General features: G+C 48.5%; 10 protein-coding genes across 10 annotated transcripts; 4 read left to right on the top strand and 6 right to left on the bottom strand.

Annotated features, from left to right (window-relative positions):
* Positions 1-424: 424 nt before the first annotated feature.
* On the bottom strand, positions 425-1,141 carry ASPWEDRAFT_49663 (HD domain-containing protein; the record flags this gene model as incomplete). The annotated part of the gene is made up of 1 exon (XM_040837307.1): positions 425-1,141. One exon carries the CDS (start codon positions 1,139-1,141, stop codon positions 425-427), a length of 717 nt encoding a protein of 238 aa, XP_040693455.1.
* A 479-nt stretch (positions 1,142-1,620) lies between these two features.
* ASPWEDRAFT_25578 (uncharacterized protein) lies at positions 1,621-2,306 on the bottom strand (the record flags this gene model as incomplete). The annotated part of the gene is made up of 3 exons (XM_040832745.1): positions 1,621-1,775; positions 1,831-2,094; positions 2,159-2,306. The coding sequence occupies 3 exons, from the start codon at positions 2,304-2,306 to the stop codon at positions 1,621-1,623; spliced, it is 567 nt and encodes a 188-aa protein (XP_040693456.1).
* A 995-nt stretch (positions 2,307-3,301) lies between these two features.
* mph1 (3'-5' DNA helicase) lies at positions 3,302-6,693 on the top strand (the record flags this gene model as incomplete). The annotated part of the gene is made up of 3 exons (XM_040837308.1): positions 3,302-6,016; positions 6,077-6,641; positions 6,671-6,693. The coding sequence occupies 3 exons, from the start codon at positions 3,302-3,304 to the stop codon at positions 6,691-6,693; spliced, it is 3,303 nt and encodes a 1,100-aa protein (XP_040693457.1).
* Positions 6,694-7,048: 355 nt separating this feature from the next.
* On the top strand, positions 7,049-8,175 carry cap2 (F-actin-capping protein subunit beta; the record flags this gene model as incomplete). The annotated part of the gene is made up of 5 exons (XM_040837309.1): positions 7,049-7,077; positions 7,212-7,591; positions 7,662-7,931; positions 7,991-8,038; positions 8,102-8,175. The coding sequence occupies 5 exons, from the start codon at positions 7,049-7,051 to the stop codon at positions 8,173-8,175; spliced, it is 801 nt and encodes a 266-aa protein (XP_040693458.1).
* A 568-nt stretch (positions 8,176-8,743) lies between these two features.
* ASPWEDRAFT_169607 (mediator of RNA polymerase II transcription subunit 11) lies at positions 8,744-9,343 on the bottom strand (the record flags this gene model as incomplete). Its single annotated transcript, XM_040830488.1, has 2 exons — positions 8,744-9,172; positions 9,260-9,343. The coding sequence occupies 2 exons, from the start codon at positions 9,341-9,343 to the stop codon at positions 8,744-8,746; spliced, it is 513 nt and encodes a 170-aa protein (XP_040693459.1).
* A 98-nt stretch (positions 9,344-9,441) lies between these two features.
* ASPWEDRAFT_169608 (uncharacterized protein) lies at positions 9,442-9,810 on the bottom strand (the record flags this gene model as incomplete). Its single annotated transcript, XM_040830489.1, has 1 exon — positions 9,442-9,810. One exon carries the CDS (start codon positions 9,808-9,810, stop codon positions 9,442-9,444), a length of 369 nt encoding a protein of 122 aa, XP_040693460.1.
* A 633-nt stretch (positions 9,811-10,443) lies between these two features.
* ASPWEDRAFT_169609 (putative transcription initiation factor TFIID subunit) lies at positions 10,444-13,363 on the top strand (the record flags this gene model as incomplete). The annotated part of the gene is made up of 4 exons (XM_040830490.1): positions 10,444-11,043; positions 11,201-11,339; positions 11,396-11,439; positions 11,495-13,363. The coding sequence occupies 4 exons, from the start codon at positions 10,444-10,446 to the stop codon at positions 13,361-13,363; spliced, it is 2,652 nt and encodes an 883-aa protein (XP_040693461.1).
* A 362-nt stretch (positions 13,364-13,725) lies between these two features.
* Positions 13,726-15,317, bottom strand: ppe1 (putative ribosomal protein/carboxylic ester hydrolase (Ppe1); the record flags this gene model as incomplete). Its single annotated transcript, XM_040837310.1, has 5 exons — positions 13,726-13,961; positions 14,013-14,266; positions 14,320-14,410; positions 14,469-14,959; positions 15,103-15,317. 5 exons carry the CDS (start codon positions 15,315-15,317, stop codon positions 13,726-13,728), a joined length of 1,287 nt encoding a protein of 428 aa, XP_040693462.1.
* A 994-nt stretch (positions 15,318-16,311) lies between these two features.
* On the top strand, positions 16,312-18,764 carry ASPWEDRAFT_106302 (protein kinase family protein; the record flags this gene model as incomplete). Its single annotated transcript, XM_040827795.1, has 6 exons — positions 16,312-16,905; positions 16,976-17,940; positions 18,027-18,133; positions 18,181-18,315; positions 18,367-18,415; positions 18,491-18,764. 6 exons carry the CDS (start codon positions 16,312-16,314, stop codon positions 18,762-18,764), a joined length of 2,124 nt encoding a protein of 707 aa, XP_040693463.1.
* Positions 18,765-19,118: 354 nt separating this feature from the next.
* ASPWEDRAFT_105628 (uncharacterized protein) lies at positions 19,119-20,552 on the bottom strand (the record flags this gene model as incomplete). Its single annotated transcript, XM_040827743.1, has 5 exons — positions 19,119-19,439; positions 19,479-19,559; positions 19,612-19,926; positions 19,984-20,276; positions 20,330-20,552. Coding segments are annotated over 5 exons (1,233 nt in total), but the record flags the coding sequence as incomplete, so codon positions are not given.
* Positions 20,553-21,813: the final 1,261 nt, after the last annotated feature.

The raw sequence follows: 21,813 nt of genomic DNA on the forward strand, positions 1-21,813 counted from the left end.
TTATCTGCAATAGAACCTATACTGGCTTTTAGGCGTTACGATTTGGGTGTTGGGGCTTTGTGCTTTTTCACTTTTTGAATCATTACCATTTTAACTAACTGCATTATTATTTTACGTTACAGAATTTACAGAGCCATGGGCATCGGAGGCGACTCGATCTATAATATGGCGGGGAAACATTTGACTGCTGGTTCACGTTTTGATGGAAGCCTCTAATTGGGATTCTTGGGATCCCTTCCACTCGTTTATGCCCCTTTTTTTTTGTACACCGGATACCGTCATATATTGCTCGGATGTTTACATACCCAATACTGTACTCAGAATTTGATAGACGGATGATATCGAACTTTTAGGTTATATACTTGAGACTGCTACAGAAGATAGATTGGATAGAAATGACCAGAACAGGGTATCGAACAATGTATTACTGCTGAATATCATACGTACTCGCAAGACTCACTTCCTCCTCCCACCAACTCCTAAACTCCCTCAACCGCTCAGTCCGCACCTTGGCCATCTTCCACCCTGTCTGCGTCTTCATCATCCCCTCCAACCGCTCCAGCTTGTCCCCAAAGTGCTCAATCGAATTCCCCATCTCCCACGCCGCCCCCTTCGCAACAAACTTCTGCCCCTGCGCCCCCAAAAACGTAAAGCACCTCCCAATCCCCACAGCTCCAATCGCATCCAACCGATCCGCATCCTGCACAATCGCCAGCTCAGGATATCCACCCGCAATCAACTCTTTCACTTTCGCGGGGTCCGCACACTCAGTCGTATACGAGACATGCGAGACAATCGTCTGCACCTTCTCCGCGAGACCCTCATCCGCCCCGTGCGCCAGCAACGCATGCTTTACCATCTTCTTCGGATCAAGGGCGTCGTCATTTCCTCCTGCCGCTTCGGCAACGTGAGTGACGTATTTCCTATCGCCGATGTCGTGGAGGAGGGCGGCTAGGTTGACGGTTGTGGGGTCGTAGGATGTGGATGAGAGGAGTTGTTCTGCTTGGAGGATTCTGCGGGCGAGAGACACGACGCGGTGGACGTGGGCTGGGTTGTGGGAGGGGTCGTGGTTGGCCATGCAGGCTGTTACGAAGGTGGACATGGAGGCGAAGAGTTGCTGGGGGTCTGTGTTGGAGGACATGGTTGATGCCGTTGATGTTATGTTTTTGGGTGGTTTTAGATTAGGTAGACAAGAGAGAGTGAAGAGGTTGATGGAAATTAAGTTGAAGATGAATGATAGCGATTTTTGGAGAAATGTGGGGTTGATTGGAAATTCAGACTCCGCGGGTTGGATGATTGGATGGTGTTTGTTTGTATGTTGTAGTATGTTTACACAGAGCTGTCTATGAAGGATAGTATATCATTGCCAATAGGTGTAGAATCAGATAAACCACAAATGGATTAAAAATTAATTTAAGTTAAAGACAACAAAGTAAAGCCACAAATGATGATGACCATCGGGCTAGAAAAGTTATTATCACAAGTCGAAGATAAACTATGTAAAAACTGAAAAAAAAAAAAAATGCAATAATCCCGTGGTACTAAAGACGCTGTTCCTCCCTTAAACTCCCGTCAGTAGATCGTATCGTCTGCTATCAGATCATCCCGCTTGGCATCTGGCTACAAGGCTAAGGCAGCGGCGACGAGACCGAGGAGACCAGCAGCAGAAGCACCCAGCTTGATCTGGTTGACAGTGGCAGCGTTGGGGGTCTCGGTAGTCTCAGATCCAGAGCTAGTAGCGGAGCTGGAGCCAGTTTCGGAAGCAGAGTCGGATGCTATGTTTCATATTAGATTATTTCCTGCGTCATATTTCTCATGGGAAGAACATACCGCTGGAACCAGAGGCCTTGGTGGAAGAGCCAGTGGTGGTAGCTTCGCTCGAGCCCGTGGTAATAGAAACAGGGAGAGTGGTAGCAGCAAAGAAGTGAGAGCTGTAGCAGTTGTTCTGGCAAGAAGCATACGCCTCTGTCTCTTTTTCAGTTCCATTGCCCTGAGGACAAGCTGCAACACAAGTGATGGTGTCATTGGCCTGGCTGTCGCTAGGGCAAGGGACGTGATAGCACGCAGCAGTGCAGCAGATGTCAGTGGTGCCACCTAGACAAGAGAACCAATCAGTACAGACTTCGCTTCTGGTGAGTTTATTGCAAGAAAAACATACATTTGGCAGCACACGAAGCCTCAGCCGACAGACTGGTGGTCGAAGCAGGCGCTTCAGTGGTAGTAGAGCTGGCAGAGCTGACAGAGGTGGACTCCTGAGCAGCGACCAGGGCCACCAAGCAAGAGAGAGCAATGGCAGTGAGCTTCATTCTGGCGATATGAAAGAGAGAGAAGGAATTCTTCTGGAGTGAGAAAACGAAAAGTACAAGAAAGGGAACGAAAGTGGCTGCTGCGAAAACGAGCGACTTAAACGAGTTTTCTGTCTGAAGAAGGATAGGAGAGGAAGAAGAGAAAAGAAACGAAAAGAGAGAGAAAAAGCCGAGGGGAAAGACGAGCTTCAAGTAAACAGGCTGGGCTGTCTGTATGTAACCACACAACGGCTCTGGCCCAGGGTGGCGCTCTCCTATTAGCGGGGTTTCAGGCGACGGATTTATTCTTAGGATTTTAGTATCGCTCGAGGCCCTGTGATTAGCTGGAACAGGATAGAATTGAAGCACTGCGATTCAATGCTATCTCTTGATACCATATTTCGCCTGGTGGAAGGCTCTAGTATCGCCTCCCAAGGTCTTTGGTCTCCTCACTGCAGACCCTGCCTTGCTTTTGGCCGAGTCTGAAATTGAGAACTGACCTGCTACTGGACCAGGTATTTTGGCCAGGGTTACACAGCCAGATTGAGGCGAATTCGATGCTGCAATCCTACATAGGGTGTTATTATTCTTTGAGCAAATGATAGTGGAGATCGTCGAATATTAGCAGTGAAGATCCGGGGTTTGACAGTTGGAATTCACGAGGGCGACGACGATCATCAAAACAGCATGAAAGGGGGGCTCATGATGGCCAAAAATACATGTACATCCATGGTGATAACTTGATTTTCCTTCACAGCGCAAGGCAATCATCTGACCGTCTGCCACTGAGGTTATCACAAACAATTCCAACTTGACTCGATATTAAATTCAAGATACGCGATGCGGAGATGGTCAGCTGACTGACAGCAGCTACTAGATGCAAACCAGACAAACATATTATCGCAATCACATGATGTCGCGACACCGCGACGCGCCTCGAGTCGGCGATAACGATCAGAGAATCATTTTGTCTGGTCGGACTTTTGGGGCTTGGCTGAGCCAAGTCGAATCTCGAAATGTCCGATGTTGATGAATCCATGAGCTATCTCGACGACGACGATTTTCTCGTTGCTGGGACTCCGGAAGAGACAACGCGATCGAATCGATCCGAGACCCCTCGGCCAGCCAAGCGGCGTCGCCTAGAAGCTGGCAAATCTGGTCAGAATGGAGGAAAGAAGCCAAAGAAGCGAACCGAAGATGAGTTCGACGACAATGGCAGTCTTCTGTCAGGGTCAGACTCCTTTATCGACGACGATGAGGACTACGATGATTACAAACTCCCGCCGTACGAGGAAGACGAGGAAGAAGACAAAGAAGCACACACCAAGCACAAAGTCTTTGTCCCCAAAAACAATAACTTCCAGGAGAACATCTTCGTTACGCAATTGACCCAACCTCCTTCACCCCCAGAAATGATCCGTGGCCCTCGATGGAAAAAGCCCGATCCTCCGAAACCGCCTACAAACAACACTGTCGTCCCGACAGATAATGGTGCAAGTGGGGGTGCTGCTGGGGATGAGTTTGACGACGACGAGGATATGAAGGCTGCCATTGCGGCATCATTAAATTCATTCGAGGAAGAAATCTCTAGAGTGGCTCCCTTGCCAGCACCCAAAGACCCCGCACCACAACCAAGGGCTTCTTCGGGAGGACAAAGTAATGACCCCGCTCCCTTTGATATTGAAGATATACCAGAGGATGCATTTGACTCGGATATTTCGCTGTCTCCTCCCCCTCGACCCGTTCAGACTCAATTCACCTTAAGCCGCAATCAACCAACAGGTTTGCGCCAAACCACCCTGTTTAATATGGCCCATAGAAATATGGACATGCCGATGCAGATAGATGAGCAAGATTTGGCACCGCCTGAGAAGAATGAACCTCCTACGCAGCATAAGCTAGATGAAGAGGCTATTCGTACGTGGGTCTATCCAACAAACCTGGGCAAAACTCGAGATTATCAGTACAACATTACCCAGCGCGGCCTGTTTCATAATCTGCTTGTAGCATTGCCCACCGGTCTCGGTAAAACTTTCATTGCCGCAACAATCATGCTGAACTGGTTTCGATGGACAAAGAGCGCACAGATCGTCTTCGTGGCTCCTACCAAGCCTCTGGTTGCCCAACAAATTTCTGCGTGCTTTGGCATCGCTGGTATACCGCGTTCTCAGACCACAATGCTTACTGGAGAGGCAGCGCCTGGAATCCGAGCAGAGCAGTGGCAGAACAAGCGGGTGTTCTTCATGACTCCCCAAACCTTGATAAACGACCTCAAGACAGGCATAGCCGACCCAAAGCGAATTGTCCTGCTCGTAGTGGACGAAGCCCACAGGGCAACTGGTGGCTATGCCTATGTGGAAGTGGTCAAATTCCTTCGTCGATTTAACAAGAGCTTCCGTGTCCTTGCTTTGACGGCCACCCCTGGTTCCACAGTGGAATCCGTGCAAGCTGTCATTGACGGACTGGAAATTTCAAGGGTCGAAATTCGGACTGAACAATCCATTGACATCAGGGAGTATGTTCACGCGCGAAACACCGATGTAGAGACATTCCAAAACTCCGAGGAGATGGTCCTGTGCATGGATCTCTTTTCTAAAGTTTTGCAACCGCTCGTCAACCAACTCAATACTATGAATGCTTATTGGGGAAAAGATCCAATGATGCTGACTGCATATGGACTCACCAAAGCGAGACAGCAATGGATGTTGTCTGATGCTGGCAGAAATGCGCACTTTGGTTTGAAGGGTAAAGTCAATTCGATCTTTACTGTTCTTGCTAGCTTGGCCCATTCCATTGATCTCCTCAAGTATCATGGAATCACACCATTTTACCGCCATCTCATGCATTTCCAGTCTGGGATAGATCCGAAAAAAGGAGGGAAATACCAGCGTCAAGTTGTTCAAGATGACAATTACAAAAAGCTGATGAGTCACCTTCAACCTTGGACTAAGAACCCTGAATTTATTGGCCACCCCAAGCTTGAATATTTGAAGTCAGTCGTCTTGAATCATTTCATGGATGCAGGCGAGGGCCAAGGTACCAGCGAAGGCGAAAGCCAGTCGGTGACGAGGGTTATGATCTTTGTACACTTCCGAGACAGCGCGGAAGAGGTTGTGAGGGTTTTGTCACGATACGGGCCTATGATTCGCCCACATGTCTTCGTTGGCCAGAGTAGTGCAAAGGACTCGGAGGGAATGAACCAAAAGACCCAGCTCGGCATTGTGGAGAAGTTCAAAAAGGGAACGTATAACACCATTGTCGCAACCTCCATTGGAGAGGAAGGTTTGGACATTGGTGAGGTTGATCTTATCGTGTGCTACGACTCATCTGCATCACCAATTCGAATGCTCCAACGAATGGGGCGTACCGGCCGTAAAAGGGCTGGAAATATCGTCTTGCTTCTTATGCAAGGGAAAGAGGAGGAATCGTACATCAAGGCAAAGGATAATTACGAAAAGATGCAACAGATGATTGCGAATGGTTCTCGATTCACTTTCCACGACGACAAATCTCCACGCATCCTTCCGCCAGGCGTGCGACCTGCTGCGGATAAAAGGCATATCGAGATTCCAGTTGAGAATAAAGATTCTGATCTTCCCGAACCAAGGAGAAGAGCGCGAGCACCAAAAAAACCACCGAAAACGTTCCACATGCCTGATGATGTCGAGACTGGCTTCACGAAGGCATCGAGCCTTGCGGGAGGCAGTAATACCAAAAAGAGTGAGGACAAAGCAAGTGCGAGTAAAAAGAGTGAAAGTAACCAGAATACAAAGGCAAAGGCTCCTAAGAAGCGCATTCGGACGCCAACACCGGAGCCTGTCGATATACCGTCGCTTGAGGAAGTTGAACTCACCGCAACTGAGCAAAGGGAGCTCGAGCATCGTTATCAGAATATTGGAGGTACCAGCCCACAGTTCATTCGTTTCCCTCGGAATGATGCTTTCCCGCGTCTACAACTTGTTCCAAGACCTACAAAGGTAGTGAGACATGGATCAATGACTCACCGGATGATTAACGCTCTGCGAAAAATGGACAATGTGAGCTCTGATTGCGATAATCGCTACAAGAAAATTTTGGAACTTGAGTCGACAAAAGAAGATTCTCTTGCTCGAGATCAATCAACCTGGCAAAAGCCCAAAACTCCCAAGCCTCGGACCAAATCCAGACCCAGCCGTCCGTTCATACAATCAGACGATGAACTTTTTTGTCGGGATGAGAATCGACAATCGTCGCCCCCAGAAGTCCTGCCTTCTCTGGATGAGCTGAAGGCGAAAGCGTTCTGTGCTTCGCAAACAAGCATTAATGATGATCTTGAAAGCAATTTTGATCTCCCGGATATCGACACTCTGCTCAGCGGTGGGACAGAGCCTACCCCCGCACCAAAGCGAACAAACAAGGCGGTTTTTGATTATGATAGCGATGATCTTGAATAAACCCCGAGTATTGCGTTGGTTATAGATGGAGTTGGATGACATGATTGAACGACCTATTTCGGCTTTGAGTTTATTTAAAATCATTGCATAGACTACTTTAATTGTACATATTGTTTTTAATTCAAACTGCATGAAGCAGGTAAGATTATAATATTAAACCGAAGCTGCCAGTGCTTTATTTTCCCCTGAAGCATGTGGAGTACAGAAGGTTATCTAACTGCCACGTTCCAATCACTACCGCCACGCACCTTACTCCGCCCAACCTACGAGGTCCATCCACGAGAACGGAACAGAGTATACAAGACCAGATCACCCTCAACATACGCAACAATGGCTGATGCACAATTCGACAGTGCGCTGTGAGTATTTCTCTTTTCAATTATACCCTATGCCAGATGCCATCCATCCCACGATCTGTTTCTTTGCAAAAGAAACGGTGAACCCATTACCCCACCTGAAGCCTATCCACTGACCATAACAATCACCCATCCAGCGACCTGCTTCGGCGCCTCAACCCCCGCGACACCAAGCGTAACCTCCAGGCCATTACAACCATCATCCCCGACCTGACCGAAGACCTCCTCTCCTCCGTCGACCAGCCGCTCGAAATCCGCCGCTGCCCCAAGACCAAGCGTGACTACTTGCTCTGCGACTACAACCGGGATGGAGACAGCTACCGCTCGCCTTGGAGCAATGAATTCGACCCCCCGCTTGAGGATGGAACTGTCCCCAGCGAGCGGGTAAGAAAGCTTGAGGTTGCGGCTAACGAAGCCTTTGATGTCTACCGGGACCTGTACTATGAGGGCGGAGTTGGTAGCGTGTACTTTTGGGATTTGGATGATGGGTTTGCTGGTGTTATACTTTTGAAGAAGGGTGTGTGGCTTCTGCCGTGGAGTATTTTCTAGATCTCTGATGAACTGATCGCTGACGTTGTCATGTTCAGGTGTCACACCGGGTGCTAAGAGTTCGGGAGAATGGGACAGCATCCACGTTTTCGAGGCTACCGATCGTGCACGCATGTCCCACTACAAGCTGACCAGCACGGTCATTCTTCACCTTGCTAGTGAAAATGACTCCCTCGGCGAGATGGACCTTAGTGGAAACATGACCCGTCAGGTGGAGGTTGACTTGCCCGTTGAGTCGGATGCAAGCCATGTTGCCAACGTCGGCAGACTGGTTGAGGATATGGAATTGAAGATGAGGAACTTGCTGCGTGAGTGCTTTCTTTGTTGATTTTACATACGTGCAGCGCTAATAAGAGTCGATTTGTAGAGGAGGTCTACTTTGGAAAGGCCAAGGATGTCGTTGGTGAACTTCGGAGTAAGTGGATACTTGTTATTAGATACTCCGGTGCCATACTATGCAATGCTAATGACAATATAGGTCTCGCACCCTTGTCGGAGACGAACCAAGATAGAGCCAACCATATTGAGATGATCAAATCTATGCAAAGGTAACCTATGCACTATTGTGAGGATTTGGCTTTGTCGGCTTCCAGTTAGACTTCCCGAGGTATGGCATGGCATCAATCATTGATACTTGAGCTATGAGTTGTTCTTGTTTTCTGTTCTTCGAGTTTCATGGACCCGAGCTGTATGTACTATTGGGGCTCTATGATTAGCGGACACTTCAATTTCATTTATACATATTGATGGTATTTTGCAATATTGGAATTGTAGAATAAGGTTTTATCGTTGTAACAGGCTTGGCATATGAATGCTGCTTCCTTGGAGGGCTTTTTGTTTAAACCATATTTAGTAGATATATCATTTCATTTGGGTATCATTAAAGCCTCAGCTGTCCGAGAAAATAGCCATAGCGGCCACTCAAGCGAAGACAACTTCGCGGTAAACGGAAACCCCCACGTAGACTGTAGCCATACCGGGCAATGACCGTTCGTGAAAACCGCCATGTCTGATGGTCCATATTTGAGCGGCCATTTTGAGCCAGACATCATGTCCGGTTGAAAAGGCTCCCAGAGAGAGAGACTTGGCTGAGAAAGATCAATATAAATTCGATTTAGAATCAATCAACCTCCATTCTCTCATTGCCATTCTCTGGCTTTGCCCCCGGCTTGCCAATTTGCTCCACAAACCCCCTCGCGGCCGCCCACAGCTCAGCTTCTTTATCTTTCCCTACGGTGTCTTTTCTGCTGTTCAGCCAGCTGATATCCAATGGATTGGAAGCAGCTGCGGCTGCCCCGCCAGCGCCGGCTGCGTCGTTCCCGCGGGAGGTAGAATCTGGCGCAAGGATGGAAGCTTCTTCCAACGCATAGACTTGGCGACGAAGTCTCACATCAATGGATGAAAGGAGGGCAAAGTACTGCGAGGTGGCTTCCTTGAACCGAGCTTTGTGGGAGTCGAGAGAGTTGTCCGTCGAAGAAGTATCGTTTGACCTGGCGTTGGTCAGGGCTTGGATAGCAAGACCGGCGGAATGGATGAGTTTTGCCACATCCTATCATTTTTAAAATTGAGATAGTGAGCAATTGAGGTCTGATTTCCACTTGACTTTTGGACTCTGAGCGCAAATCAATTTCCTTACCTGGTCGACATCGTTCAATTGTCGAATCCGATCGGCCGATGTGAATGTCTGGTCAGGTTTACCAGAACTCCTGCTATCAGCCATTTTGATTAACCATAAAGGGCCTCGAGGAACGGTGTCTCAAAAGACGAATTAATTCAACAACGTCACGATCAGAAAGTTGAAGGCAGAACACGCCGCCATCACGTGTCAGAGACCTGGGGAACTAGGGGCTGCTTAGATAAGTCGGGGAAGGCGCTAGTCCCAAAATGCCATAGCCCAATATCAGAACGCTGAGGCTCGCAAAACCTCCGCCAGCCATCATCGTTGTCGATTAAACATCCCTTTCTCCCGTCCTTTCTGTTACTTTTGGTCCCGGCAGAGAAGTCTGCTCGTAATCGGACATACAGGGCCATGTCTGCGCCAGGCGGGGCCCCAAGCCCTGCACCTCGAGGTGGAAGCATCGGACCCGGAGGTGGTGGCATGTCGATGCCTCCCCAGCAGCCGATGGCAGGCACTCCGCCAGTCGGGGCACCGACTCCAGGGCCTCCTCCTCCTCCAAGCGGCGCCATGTCGCAGCAAAATTTGAATCAAATAGTAAGTGTGTTTTGTTCGATTTAAATGGCTCTTGTTTGGTTTCATTTCAATGGTGTTTTGCGCGTCGCATATCGATTTCTTGTCGTAGAAGTCATCGCCCTTTTTGCCCCTTGAATACCCTACTTTTCAGTACATTTTCCTCAAAAGCCCAAAGTTTGAATATGTATCATTGCCTTGGTTGTCATTATGGATAAAGCAATGTTTGCTCTTGTCGTGGTGGAAGGATGGCCTCTGTCATGCTATAGAATGGATGAAGAGCTTCAGTTCGAAGACTGGCTTCCTTCCCATGGCAGGTCGGACTTGCTTGGAGTAAAGGCTAGAGCTCGCTTGCATGCCTCGAAGCGCTATCAGATGGGCGTTGCTCGCCTCAGGCTGCACTGTAGCAGACATGGATGTTTGTGCACTTTGCTCTATGCCCTCATGCTTAGCGGCTTGCTCCGATCTCGCTTCCCCAGGTTGTCTAGGAGAGTGCTTCACTGCTTTGGCAGTGTTCCTTTCTTTGTTTACTGCACCTCTTTGTCTCTTCATCTTCTTACGAGGGACCTCAACCTCCCCTTTCTTTGTCCATTTCCTGGAACACACCTCCTAGCCAAGCTTCATTGCACATCATGGCAAAGAGAAAAAGGCGCTCCTGCAAGCCCAACCCCTCCAAACCCTCTACTGGTCGGCCTAGAGGTCGGCCTCGTCTTCAGCGCGTTGAAGCCACCGAGTCTGGAACTGTCCCCGCAGCCTCAAGTGCCGTCTCTCCCTCCCATGGCAAGACTGTCGAGCAAGCGACAGCTCAGCCGGCGGATATAGGATCCTTTGATACCACAAAAAAGGAGCCAGATCTGGGAGTGCCAAACCAGTCTCTTCCTGAAACCGTTTCTACTACTGCTCCTGCTTCTTCTGAAGGTGCTTTCATGGACACTGGGTCGCACCTGCCCCCTGTGGAACAGAGCAATGACTTGCCGAATACTGCAAAACGATCAAAGTCACTCCCAAGTCATGGCAGGTACAACCTTCGGAGAGTAGCTCGAGCTAAGACAGAGGAAGCTGCAGTCCACAGTGGCGGGGATGGCGGGGTACCTCAACGTGGCTCTGACACCGAATCAGATGAAACTGTTCGAGCTTCTCCTGCAGCTGATCCATCTTCGGTTGGTATTGGAGATGGATTAACTGTTAGATTTCCAATGACCGCAGATGTGCGGCCTCATCTTGTTCCCAAGGTCATTCATTTGCTATCTTGCTTTTCTTCCTCCTACCTCTTGCGCCCGCACTGCCAAAATGCCTCGTTTTACAGTACTGTTCATTCTTCATAAGCATATGAGCTCGTTGTTCCATAAAGTGCACTGTTTGGATGGCTGACATTTGTGTTTCTGATAGGTCATCGACTACTTGGCCAAAAAGGGGTACAGCCGTACAGAGGCCATGCTTCGCATGGAATCTGCGAATCAAGAGATCGACGGTCGCCCCTTGCCCCCTCTTGGAGAGGATGCACGTCCCAAATACAGACTCGGTTTTGGTAAGTGCATTAAGCAAATGTGGGCCTTTACTCTGGCTAACGCAATTCTTTGTCAGATCTACTCAAGGTCTGGGTTGAAGATAATCTGGACTTGTACAAGGTACGATATGATACCCATATACTTTATTACTCGGCTGTATGCTTACATTTTATAGCCGGAACTGCGACGTGTCTTGTGGCCACTCTTCGTTTACTCGTTCCTCAACATGGTGACTTCTTTCTACCCACAAGAAGCCAAACAATTCTTCGACCTCAACAAGAACCTTTTCCTACCAGAGCACACCGATGATGTGCGTGGACTAGAACCTATCAGTCTTCCTGAGCATGTGCAGGACAACTCCATAGCCAAACTTTATCGTGGCAACAAGTACCGCTTGGTTCTTAGCAACCCGGCGTTCGCGAGTCTCATGCAGTTCTTGGAAAGCAAGCAAAAGGAAGGGGGCTCAGTCATGTCTGCTATTCTCAGTAGCTTTTGCACCATCATCACAAAGGAGCGTGCGGTCGATGACAGATTCAGTTTCGCTGCCCTAATGGGCCAAGCTGGCACTGGAGAGACTTTCCCTAATGAAGATGAAGGTATTCCCGGGCACCACCCTGGCTCAGCCTATACTGGTGACAACCCTGCTATGGCTGGCACTTTGCCTAGACTTAAGCTTGGAAAGCTTCCCATGGAAGAAACACTGGCAACTGATGTCAGAGGCGAACTTGCCGATGAAGATGCGAAGAACCCTCCCGGCCCTGGCCACAATACTCTTATCCAAGAATTTGATCAAATGATCAAAAAGGAAGAAGATGATGAGGCTCCTACTCGCGCTGATATCCCCTATCCCCCTTCCACGGCTCGTGATGTTGCTATGGAAGTTCAGAAAGTCAAAGAAAACCGCGATAGATTCAGAATTGAAGGCCGCACTGGTGGCGTTGGCCCCGCCGTCAGTATTTGCATGTTCACCTTCCACAATACCTATGATGGGGTGAACTGTCTGGACTTCTCCGATGACAACATGCTCGTTGCAGCTGGTATGCAGGAGTCATATATCCGCGTGTGGAGCATGGATGGAAAGAGGATCGAAACGACTTATGACAACGTGGAAGATACAGCCCCATCCAACTCTCGCCGTCTGATCGGCCACTCCGGACCTGTTTATGCAGTGAAATTCGCTCCGTCGATTACTCGCACGGAAAACGCCGTGGCACCAACTAACGCACGCTGGCTGCTTTCGTCTTCTGCCGACATGACTATCAGGCTCTGGTCTTTAGACTTGTGGCAGTGCATGGTTGTGTACAAGGGACATGATCAGCCTGTGTGGGATCTTTCTTGGGGACCTTACGGACACTATTTTGTCTCTGGTTCCCACGACAAGACAGCCCGTCTCTGGGTTACGGATCACATTCGCCAGCAACGTTTCTTTGTTGGGCATGACCAGGATGTTGATTGCGTTTGCTTCCATCCAAACTCAGCTTATGTTTTCACGGGCAGCTCTGACCATACGGTTCGCATGTGGGCGGTTACCACGGGTAATGCAGTTCGTATGTTCACTGGACATACCGGCAATATCACAGCGCTGTCATGCAGTCGCGATGGCAAGCTCCTCGCCTCTGCCGATGACCATGGATCAATTCTTCTGTGGGACCTGGCTCCTGGTCGGCTGCTGAAGCGTATGCGCGGTCACGGGAAAGGAGGCATCTGGTCTCTTAGCTGGAGTGTTGAATCCACGGTTTTGGTCTCTGGAGGTGCAGATGGAACTGTTCGTGTGTGGGATGTTACCGGTCCTGCTCAAGACCCATCACAGGGGCGCGTTGTTGGAGAAGGTGGCGCCGGCACAAAGGTCGATGCTGGTAATCCTCCTGCTTCCGGCGCGCAAGCTTCAGGCTCCGTTGGTCCTGGGATGGGAAAGAAGAAGGGCAAGGACGTGGTCGTTACTCCCGATCAAATCAGTGCTTTCCCCACCAAGAAGAGTCCGGTTTACCAGGTGAAATTCACCAACATGAACTTGATTATTGCTGGAGGGGCTTATCTTCCATGATGGAGGTGGAGCTGATGAAGACTGAATTACGTGCAAATTGGCGCCAGATACCCGAACTTCTATTCCCATTGTTCTTTTCCTTTTCTGTTCTTTTTGTCTACATTCTCCTGGACCCCTTGGGAGCAAATTCGACAGTTGCATGTATTTGGTGGCTGGATACTACTGGGCGGCGTCCGGCATGAATTAAGAAGGCATCGGTGTTAGGTTAACGGTGGATTTGTTGCGCTATCCATCTATCTATCAAGAAGGGCTTTTTGCAATCTAAACATGTTTTGTACCAAAAGTCTTTTCTCTATTGAGAGCACTTCGATGAACATAATCTACTCAACGAAACAACTACAAACTAGGATCCCATGCCCAGTCTATGGCCTCTTTGTCCAGCCAATTCTTTCGTTATCCCCTAGCACTTTTCCATCGGGGGCTCCCACGCCTTTCTTCATAGCAGAAGAGGCTTGCATGTCTGCCACTTTTGGCGGAAGGACAAGGGCGCTCCGATCGTTCCGCTTGTAGAAGTCCACCAAGATCTGAGCCGTTTTAGCGGGTTGGTCCTCTTGGATAAAGTGGCCTGCTTCGGGAAGGACCTGAAGTTGATATTTCCCTGGGTGTTGTGAGTAAGCAACAGACTGAAGTGAACATAGGCGATACACACCTTGCATCTGCCCAATCATCAATTCTTTATCCAGCCTATCCGTCCCAGCCAAAAGAAGCAGTTTTCCACCTCGTGCCTCGAGGAATTTCCGGCTTAACCCGACGAACCAGTTCTCCCAGAAAGGCTTTGTGTTTCCTAGATTAGTTCTCCAGACCCATCGCCGTGATGGATCAGCAGGGTTCTCTTCTTCATATAGGAGTGAAGGGACAGAGGCACGAGCTGAGACTCTGTTGCGGATTGTGCGGGATCGAGTGCTATTAATCGTTTTTAGTACATGTTTAGATAGGAGGAACTAGATTTCACATACTGCCACTCGATTCCAGAGGTTAGGGAGGGGAATCTGGATGGGCGTGTTGAGAGGTACTTTTCCATACTCTGGAGGGCATCCATTGCGGAACCTGCATCTCTTTTAGTTATGAAATAAACTTTTTAGAATGCGAGTGAACAGATACGGACCTTCAACAACGTCCAGCACTGCGTAAGCTAGCAACTTCGGACCAAGCTCCCCCTTTTTGGCAACATCGGTGATGACAGCGCCTCCCAAGCTGTGGCCTACAAGCACAATATCTGGGAGGTGATCCCAGCCCATCTTGGACTGCGTTTCACGGATAACAAACATGAGATCGCGACTGAGAGTCTCCAAGCTCAGATCAAGCTCAACTTCCCCGTGGCCATCGGCTTTTGTCGTTGTTGTGCTGCCATGGTCCCGCGCATCTAGGGACAGGATTCCTGCTTTCGGGATAATCTTCCGGATCTCCTCTGTGCAGACTGCGAAGGAGAGGCCGGATGAACCAGCTCCATGGTGCATGACGAAAAGGGGACCGGAGTCGGTGGGTGGGGTGAGATAGACATGGTGGACGATGTTGATGTTATTGTTTTCTTCGGGGAGGAAGAGCTCCTGTGTGAAGAAATCTGTCCAGTTTAATGACGTTAAAGCGGATGATGATCTATTGGAGTATTAGTGAAGCTATCAGAAAGAAAAGAATGACAGATGGTGAGGGCTTGGAATCAATATAAAAATGCAGCATGTCGATGTAACATGAAGTTATATATACGTAGCAGTTCGTGTGATTGAGATGGGAAAACGCACCCTCGACCAGGTCTAGCGAACAGCTGTCTGCTAGGGGATGGAACAATAGTCCCTGTTGACGAAGCAGACGAGGAATCATCGTCATAACTGGCTTCATCGAGGGGATGCATCGACGAGGAGGAAGCACCAGCGGTGGGAGAGTCGAAGATCTGTGGGGGATCGGGCGGCAATTTGCCCAGTTTTGACTTGGCAAAGGACTTTTGAAGCTCGCTCATGGAAAAATATTGGCTATAGAGGAGTTATATAGCTATATCAGGCTAGAACTGGGTATGCTTGTGGTGGACGAATTCAGATGCGAGTGATGGCGGTGTTCGTGGTGATGGGGCGATCGTCAAGAGGGAGTTGTGAACCCACTTCAATGCTCCACATTGGATGACAGCTGGAGGAGCCAGCATCATTGAAGCTTTTGTCAATTTTGCCATAAAATATGTAATTCAGTATATTTCATTAGAAGTAATGTGAAGCATGTATAGTAGTGTCTTGGGTTATGATGCATTATTGTAAATAAGCAACAGACACAAGCAGGGCCATTTCCTATTCGGGCTAATCCAACCCCGCCGCTTCGACTTCCTCGTCCATCGCGTTTCTCTCTCTCCTTTTCGCCCCATTTCATCACCCAAACAGCTTCATTTCCACGCTCCTCCTCTTAGTGCTTGCAGGATACGTCTTTTGGGCAAATATTTACCCAGGGAGGGTGAAAGGCAAGTCCAACTGAGAATAAGGCAAACGTCACCTGACCCTTGCATCATCGGTGGGCTCGATTATACCAACACCATTGCTGATCAGTGTTTATCCCGTAGATCAATAATCTCCTGTTGTTTAGATTCTGCGGGACTCGCCTCGAACAACTCTATTCCTATTTTGGGGGATTTTACAAGCTGAATATTTACCCACATCGACATGCATATTACACAGCCTCGTACCTATCTTCGCGCTTGGATAACCCGCCGAATGATATGGCTCGGAAAGAACAAGATAGCTGAATACAGCTAGCTAATGTATATTATTACAAATAGTCAATATGCGGCTATTCTGCTTCAGTGCTATCCCTGCACTTTCACCTCACCCGCCTTCATCGGGCAAACAAGGCTGCCCTCTGCTGCTAGTATATAGCTGGCGGCCAGAACGTGTTGATTTATTCCCTACCTCTGTTGAGAGGATGCAAGCCCCTGTTTTTATCGCAGTGCTACGTAATTGTACGCTGATATCATGGCTCTCCCGGCCTGTTTTACGGCCAGAGGAGAGCTGTCGAAGGCCTCTGAACAACCCAAGTCGACTTTTCTGCCATCTAACACCCGATATTTTCCTATCAGTAAGATTAAACAAATCTTCGCGACAAACAACTGCCTAAGAGATGTGTTTTTGTGCGAGTGCGCGGCTTGCACCAGAGACTCTGGGCTGACCTTGGAGCATCGTGAAGCGCTCTTTAATCCAAACGATTTTGGAAGTTATGTGACGGTGTACGCCTTGCTTATCTGGCATCACCGAGCGGGGTTGATTCACCTTTTCCAACAGCATGAAGTTTATCTCAGCAATACCACGTTTTTCAACGAGGGAAGTTTGGAGTTCCTCCGCGGGGCTGGAGTGGCAGGCCAGGAGATCATCAGTGATATCCTCCGCGACCAGTACAGTTTTCAAATCCGGACCTTGGAGCCATGCAGGCAGCCAACGACGATTTCCTCATACGAAACTTTGCCCATTATCGAGGACGAGGAGCGGAAGGGGCGAGGCGATTTTGGCCAAGTATATGGCTTTCGCATCCCGTTCGATGAATACCGGGGGGAGGAATTTCGTCGTAATAATGTACGTACGTCAGTGAATCCCTTCAATTCCTGTCTTATACTGATTATCAATTACTTGTCCCTAGGTTGAGCGGTTTGCACGCAAGATATTCAATACAGACGACAATACATCCGGGCTGAAGGAATGGTTTACACTGCTTCACCTCAAACGAATAAACCATGGCCATCTGATGCCCGCTCTTGGGGCCTTTTCCCACGGGAAACACTTTTTTATCCTATTTGAAGAAGCGAGCGAGACCTTGGGCACCTATCTTAAAAGCGATGGCACATCATTTCGACCTCAGGAATTGTGGAAACAAGTTCAAGGCCTGGCGGAGGGGCTGGCACATCTGCATGGAAAGGACAACGACAGGATCGCCTACCACCGAGACCTAAAACCTGCAAATATCCTAATTGTCCGGGGAACGATGAAAATTTCAGATTTCGGACTTCTACAGTTCAAGTCTCCCGGGCCGATTGGTGACTCAAACCCTTCCATAGCCGACGATATATTTGATTCTCGAGCTTATGTCGCCCCCCAAAGTAAAGACGGGCGCTATACACGACCTATGGATGTATGGTCGCTTGGTGCCATCATTTCAGAGATCGCAACATTTGACCTGGAAAAGAAAGAGGGGGTCCAGCAGTATCGAAGTGAGCGGAAACAAGATATGGAGGAAGGCCAGAATTATGCCTTGATGCGATTCCACAATAAGGGGAAAATGAAAATATCGGTACGAGAAAGACATAAGAAACTGCATGATAAAGTGAAGCGAAGTATGCGGCCCCAGAATCGCGAAGAAATCGACCACTTTCAGCAGAAATTCCTCACGGAGTCGTTTTTTGGGTTAGTGGAAGAAATGCTCTGGGATGGCGATGGAGGGTGTCCATCAGCTGAAGCTGTGGCTACTCGCTTGCAGGAGCTCTATTATCACGCTCTTACGCCTCGAGGCCCCGACCGACCCTCTACATCTCCAGAAGGAGACATCTGGGAGGATATAGAAGGGAGGAGGCTGATTGATAGTCCATTGAATGCCAACTGTCGACTGCAAGTTGCGTCCCTAATACATGACATAGTCACTTAAGGCTAACAGTGTATAGGCGCGGACATCTTGTCAGAGAAATGTTTAACCCACACTTGAGAAAATGTGGACTGCTTTTACACGGACTGGCCCAGAATCAATCACTCCTGGTCCGATGTTTCATTCGTGAATCGGCGGATATGCAATTACACGAAATTAGAGAGACATGTAAGTGATCTCGTGAATGAGATGGGATACTTTCTGACGGCTCCCAGTCATGCGAATGGGCCAAAAATATCCAAGTATTATTCCTGATTATGTTTCCAACACCGACGAAAGGAAAGGCTTCAATGTGACGCTTTACCAACCCGATCGCCGATACTACACCTATAAATTCGCCAATCTTCGAGGTTAGTGTTAAGTATGCCCAATAAGCACCAGCGCTGCTTACAAGCTCATAGACATGCTCAACTTACAGGCTGCTATGACCAATCAGTATGCATATGAATTGTATGGAAAACCTGTCCGATTATTATTGTTCTTGTGTACTAAGAGAAGCTATAGTAAATCATACAGCTTGGACAGCTTTGCCCTATTCAAAAAGAACAACTTCCTTCGACCAACACCAACGCCTGTTATGAAAATTGACAATGCAACTACACAGTTGTGGTCCGAGGGGGACTTTGATGAAGAGGATCAGAAACTTTGGGACGATACGAGCTGGGCCCTTGCGCCTAGGATGCACGTGGCCATTCTGTCGATGATGACTCAAAAACTAGTCTTGATCAAAGGTAGGTGGACCTGGAGCATTATTGCGTCAAATTTGAAACTAAGCGGACCAATTTTTCACTTAAAGTGACCTCTGAACCAAAGGTTCGTCTAGGGGTCGCTGGGCAGCACACCGTCGTTCTCGAAGACGTCGGGGTTCATGAAATATCTATCGAGACAGGCATACCGATGAAAATCCCAGAACCGCCCAATGGCTATAAAAAATACACGGAAGCACGCCTCTGCTTCCGTGGTCTTCGCGGTAAGCATACCCTAGGAAAACACCTCGCATGTACATTCAAACTAAACAAAACAGCCGAGGAAGATTCCCAAAAATTCTACGAACAAATAGACAAACTGCAAAAAAAATGGCAAGGACGAGTCATTCGGACAGGAACAGGTGGCCAATAAAAAAAGAAAAATTCACTGTCTACCTCGTTTCGCTTCAGGATCTGCCCTTGTTCGACTCGATATCATCTTTTTCGGACATGTATTTCGCCTTGACGCTTCGTTGCCAATAGAACCAAAGAAGCACAGTCATACCGGACAATGCGCCTGCCATGACAATATATATCCAAAAATTCGTGGCTATGGTGAGACCATCTCCCCGAAAATCAAAAAAATTCATTCCGAACAACGTCTGTGCGGGTATGTCAGCCAGGTATAAAGATATTGATGGAGTAGGTCTTACGGCTAGAAAGGTTGCCGGAAGGAAGATGGCAGATATAAAGCTAATCACGGACATGGACCGTGTGTCTTGTGTTGTCTGGAATGTCAATCTTTTGATGAGCTTGTTTTCTTGGACACCTTTCTCGGCCAGCTCGTGCATCCTGTTGTTGATTTTCTTGCTGCTCTCCGATGTTCGAATCTCTAATATACTTTGGATCTTGTTCCTGTTAATCGCTTGTATTTTATTTTTTCATGTAATAGATACTTACCAAGCCACTGATTCCTTGTGCACGGTCAACCAGAGACTGCAGCCGGCTGTTGTATGTCCGATGTTGGAGAATGGACATCTCGATTGAGGATTCAACATTATCAAAAGCGACAGACAGGTTTGGTGGAGAATATTTCCGGATTCGCTGCATGGAGCATTTCATTTGCTCGGCGAGGGTGATATTCAACTGGAGGATTTGAAGTAACCTCCGGATTTTATCCGTGAGAATCTGCAGTTTCCGTATGTCTGAAAAGTCCACCTCAAAGTCACCTTCTAACTGTGGGCCGTTGATGTTTGTATAGAATCCTCGATCCACCTGGGAGTGTTATTATGCATGCAATTTGAGTGCAACGAGAGGGGAGGTGGAACTTACCAATTTGGAGAATGTCTCCTCCAAATAGACGAGATAATCCCGCCATCCATGCGATGCAGTTTGCAGTACCATACCGTGGATCTGAAACTGCACCATTGCCTGCGACTCACTTGTGCGCGAAAAGCAGTGCTTTATTCGTTCACGAAGCGAGTCGGATGCCTGGAGAAAGACCCAGCTGGATTTTTGCGTATTGGCGTTGAAGCTATGATAAACCCCCGTTTCTCGAATGGAGAAGGGGTCCTTGGGGAATGATCTCATATGGAGAGCCGCGTATTTGATATTGTACCCGATATCTTTGCAAGCATTAGCTCTGCTTCATGCGACTCTACTTGGATAAGACCCTTACCGTAGCTGCATGCTGGTTCGACAAAAGGATTCTGCACATTCTGCGGCCGGCAATGGGAAAAGAACGAGCCAAAAGATTCCTCCACAGGGCCGATCTTTTCACCAAATAAGAATATAATTTCTAAGAAATCCGGATGGACTTTGAGAAGGGTGAAGAGCTGTCTCAAGAAGGTCTCCGACACTTGCAGTCGACTCCATGAATATCGCTGGTGGAGGAAACTTTTGCGCAGTTAGAATCGAGTCATTTGCCTTTATCTGGATAGGGCATCACTGTACAAGACACAAGAAGGGTTTCCTCGCTGGAAACGAGTTCTCAATTGAGCGGTTGAGTCGACTCGGTCATCTTCGACGTCTCTCGATCCGTCTAGAGGAATACTTTAGCAATTATGTGGTTATCTTGCTCGTTCATTCAGACTGACCCGGGAGAGCAGGGCCAAACACCAAAATCCCTGCTTGGCTTTCGTCATGCTCCACGAATAATCTCTTCCCCAGGCGCGAAAGCCGTTCATCATAGTGCTTCGCATGTAATTCAATCGGCGATAATACCAGATTCTGAGGATACGAGGCCCAACCATCTAGTCCGTCTGTTCTGGAATTGGTTGTTGTTGTCATTATCGGCTATTCTTGCTCATAAACGATATCAAATAGGTCTAACTTGATATAATATTGTGCTTTGGATTACTGCCTACTTATAACCTATGAAATTTCTTCACACGGCCAAGGCTAAAAAGCACTGTCTCCAGCCTTGTTCCAGGATGCTACCTCAGGCCAGCCTCGTGTATGCTAGTTGGATGATCTACCACCACCTACTCGTTTGAGCGGCTGCTCCGCCCAGAAAAAGAAACGAAGAGGCACACAAACACCAGGCTTATCAGCTACTGCGGTGTCGCTTGTTTATTTCCCAGAATTTAGTCTGGATTTCAATTTTCTCGTCCTGAACGAGAAGAAAAAACAGTTAGTAATGGCAGGTGTGAGAGATTTTGGGGAAAGGAGATGACAAACATAGGTCAGTTCGCGCGGGACCTGGATCTTCCATTGCTCGTCATCTTCTGGCTCCTGAGTCGAAGTGAGCATTTAGTCTTTGGTTTCAGAGAGTCCCACTGTGGCGGGCGAGGTCACTGTACCATCACTTGAAACTGGCCTGTGCCGAACTTGGCCTGGAGGTAGTCGTAGAGCACTGCCGCATGGACGGTGTACCGACTCTGGATAATCTCCACGATCATGGTGGAAAGGAATGACACAATGTAGTGGGCTGAGGCTTATATATCAATCTGCCTTGGGGGGTTCGGGGTGATAATGTTGTAGAAGACAGTGGGTGCAGCGGACACGAGGCTGCGAGAGGTTCTTATCTGCGTCTGTCGTCTTTGCAGCCTCACTTTGCGACTTGCTGACCTAGCCACGGGCAACAGAGATCAATCATGCAGGCCATATGCAGGCGATGTTTGCCCTGTTCACCCATTTACCCCCCTTTCTGTATGGCTTTAT

This window comes from Aspergillus wentii (genome assembly GCF_001890725.1).
Source record: "Aspergillus wentii DTO 134E9 unplaced genomic scaffold ASPWEscaffold_2, whole genome shotgun sequence".
NCBI classification, from domain to species: Eukaryota; Fungi; Ascomycota; class Eurotiomycetes; order Eurotiales; family Aspergillaceae; genus Aspergillus; species Aspergillus wentii.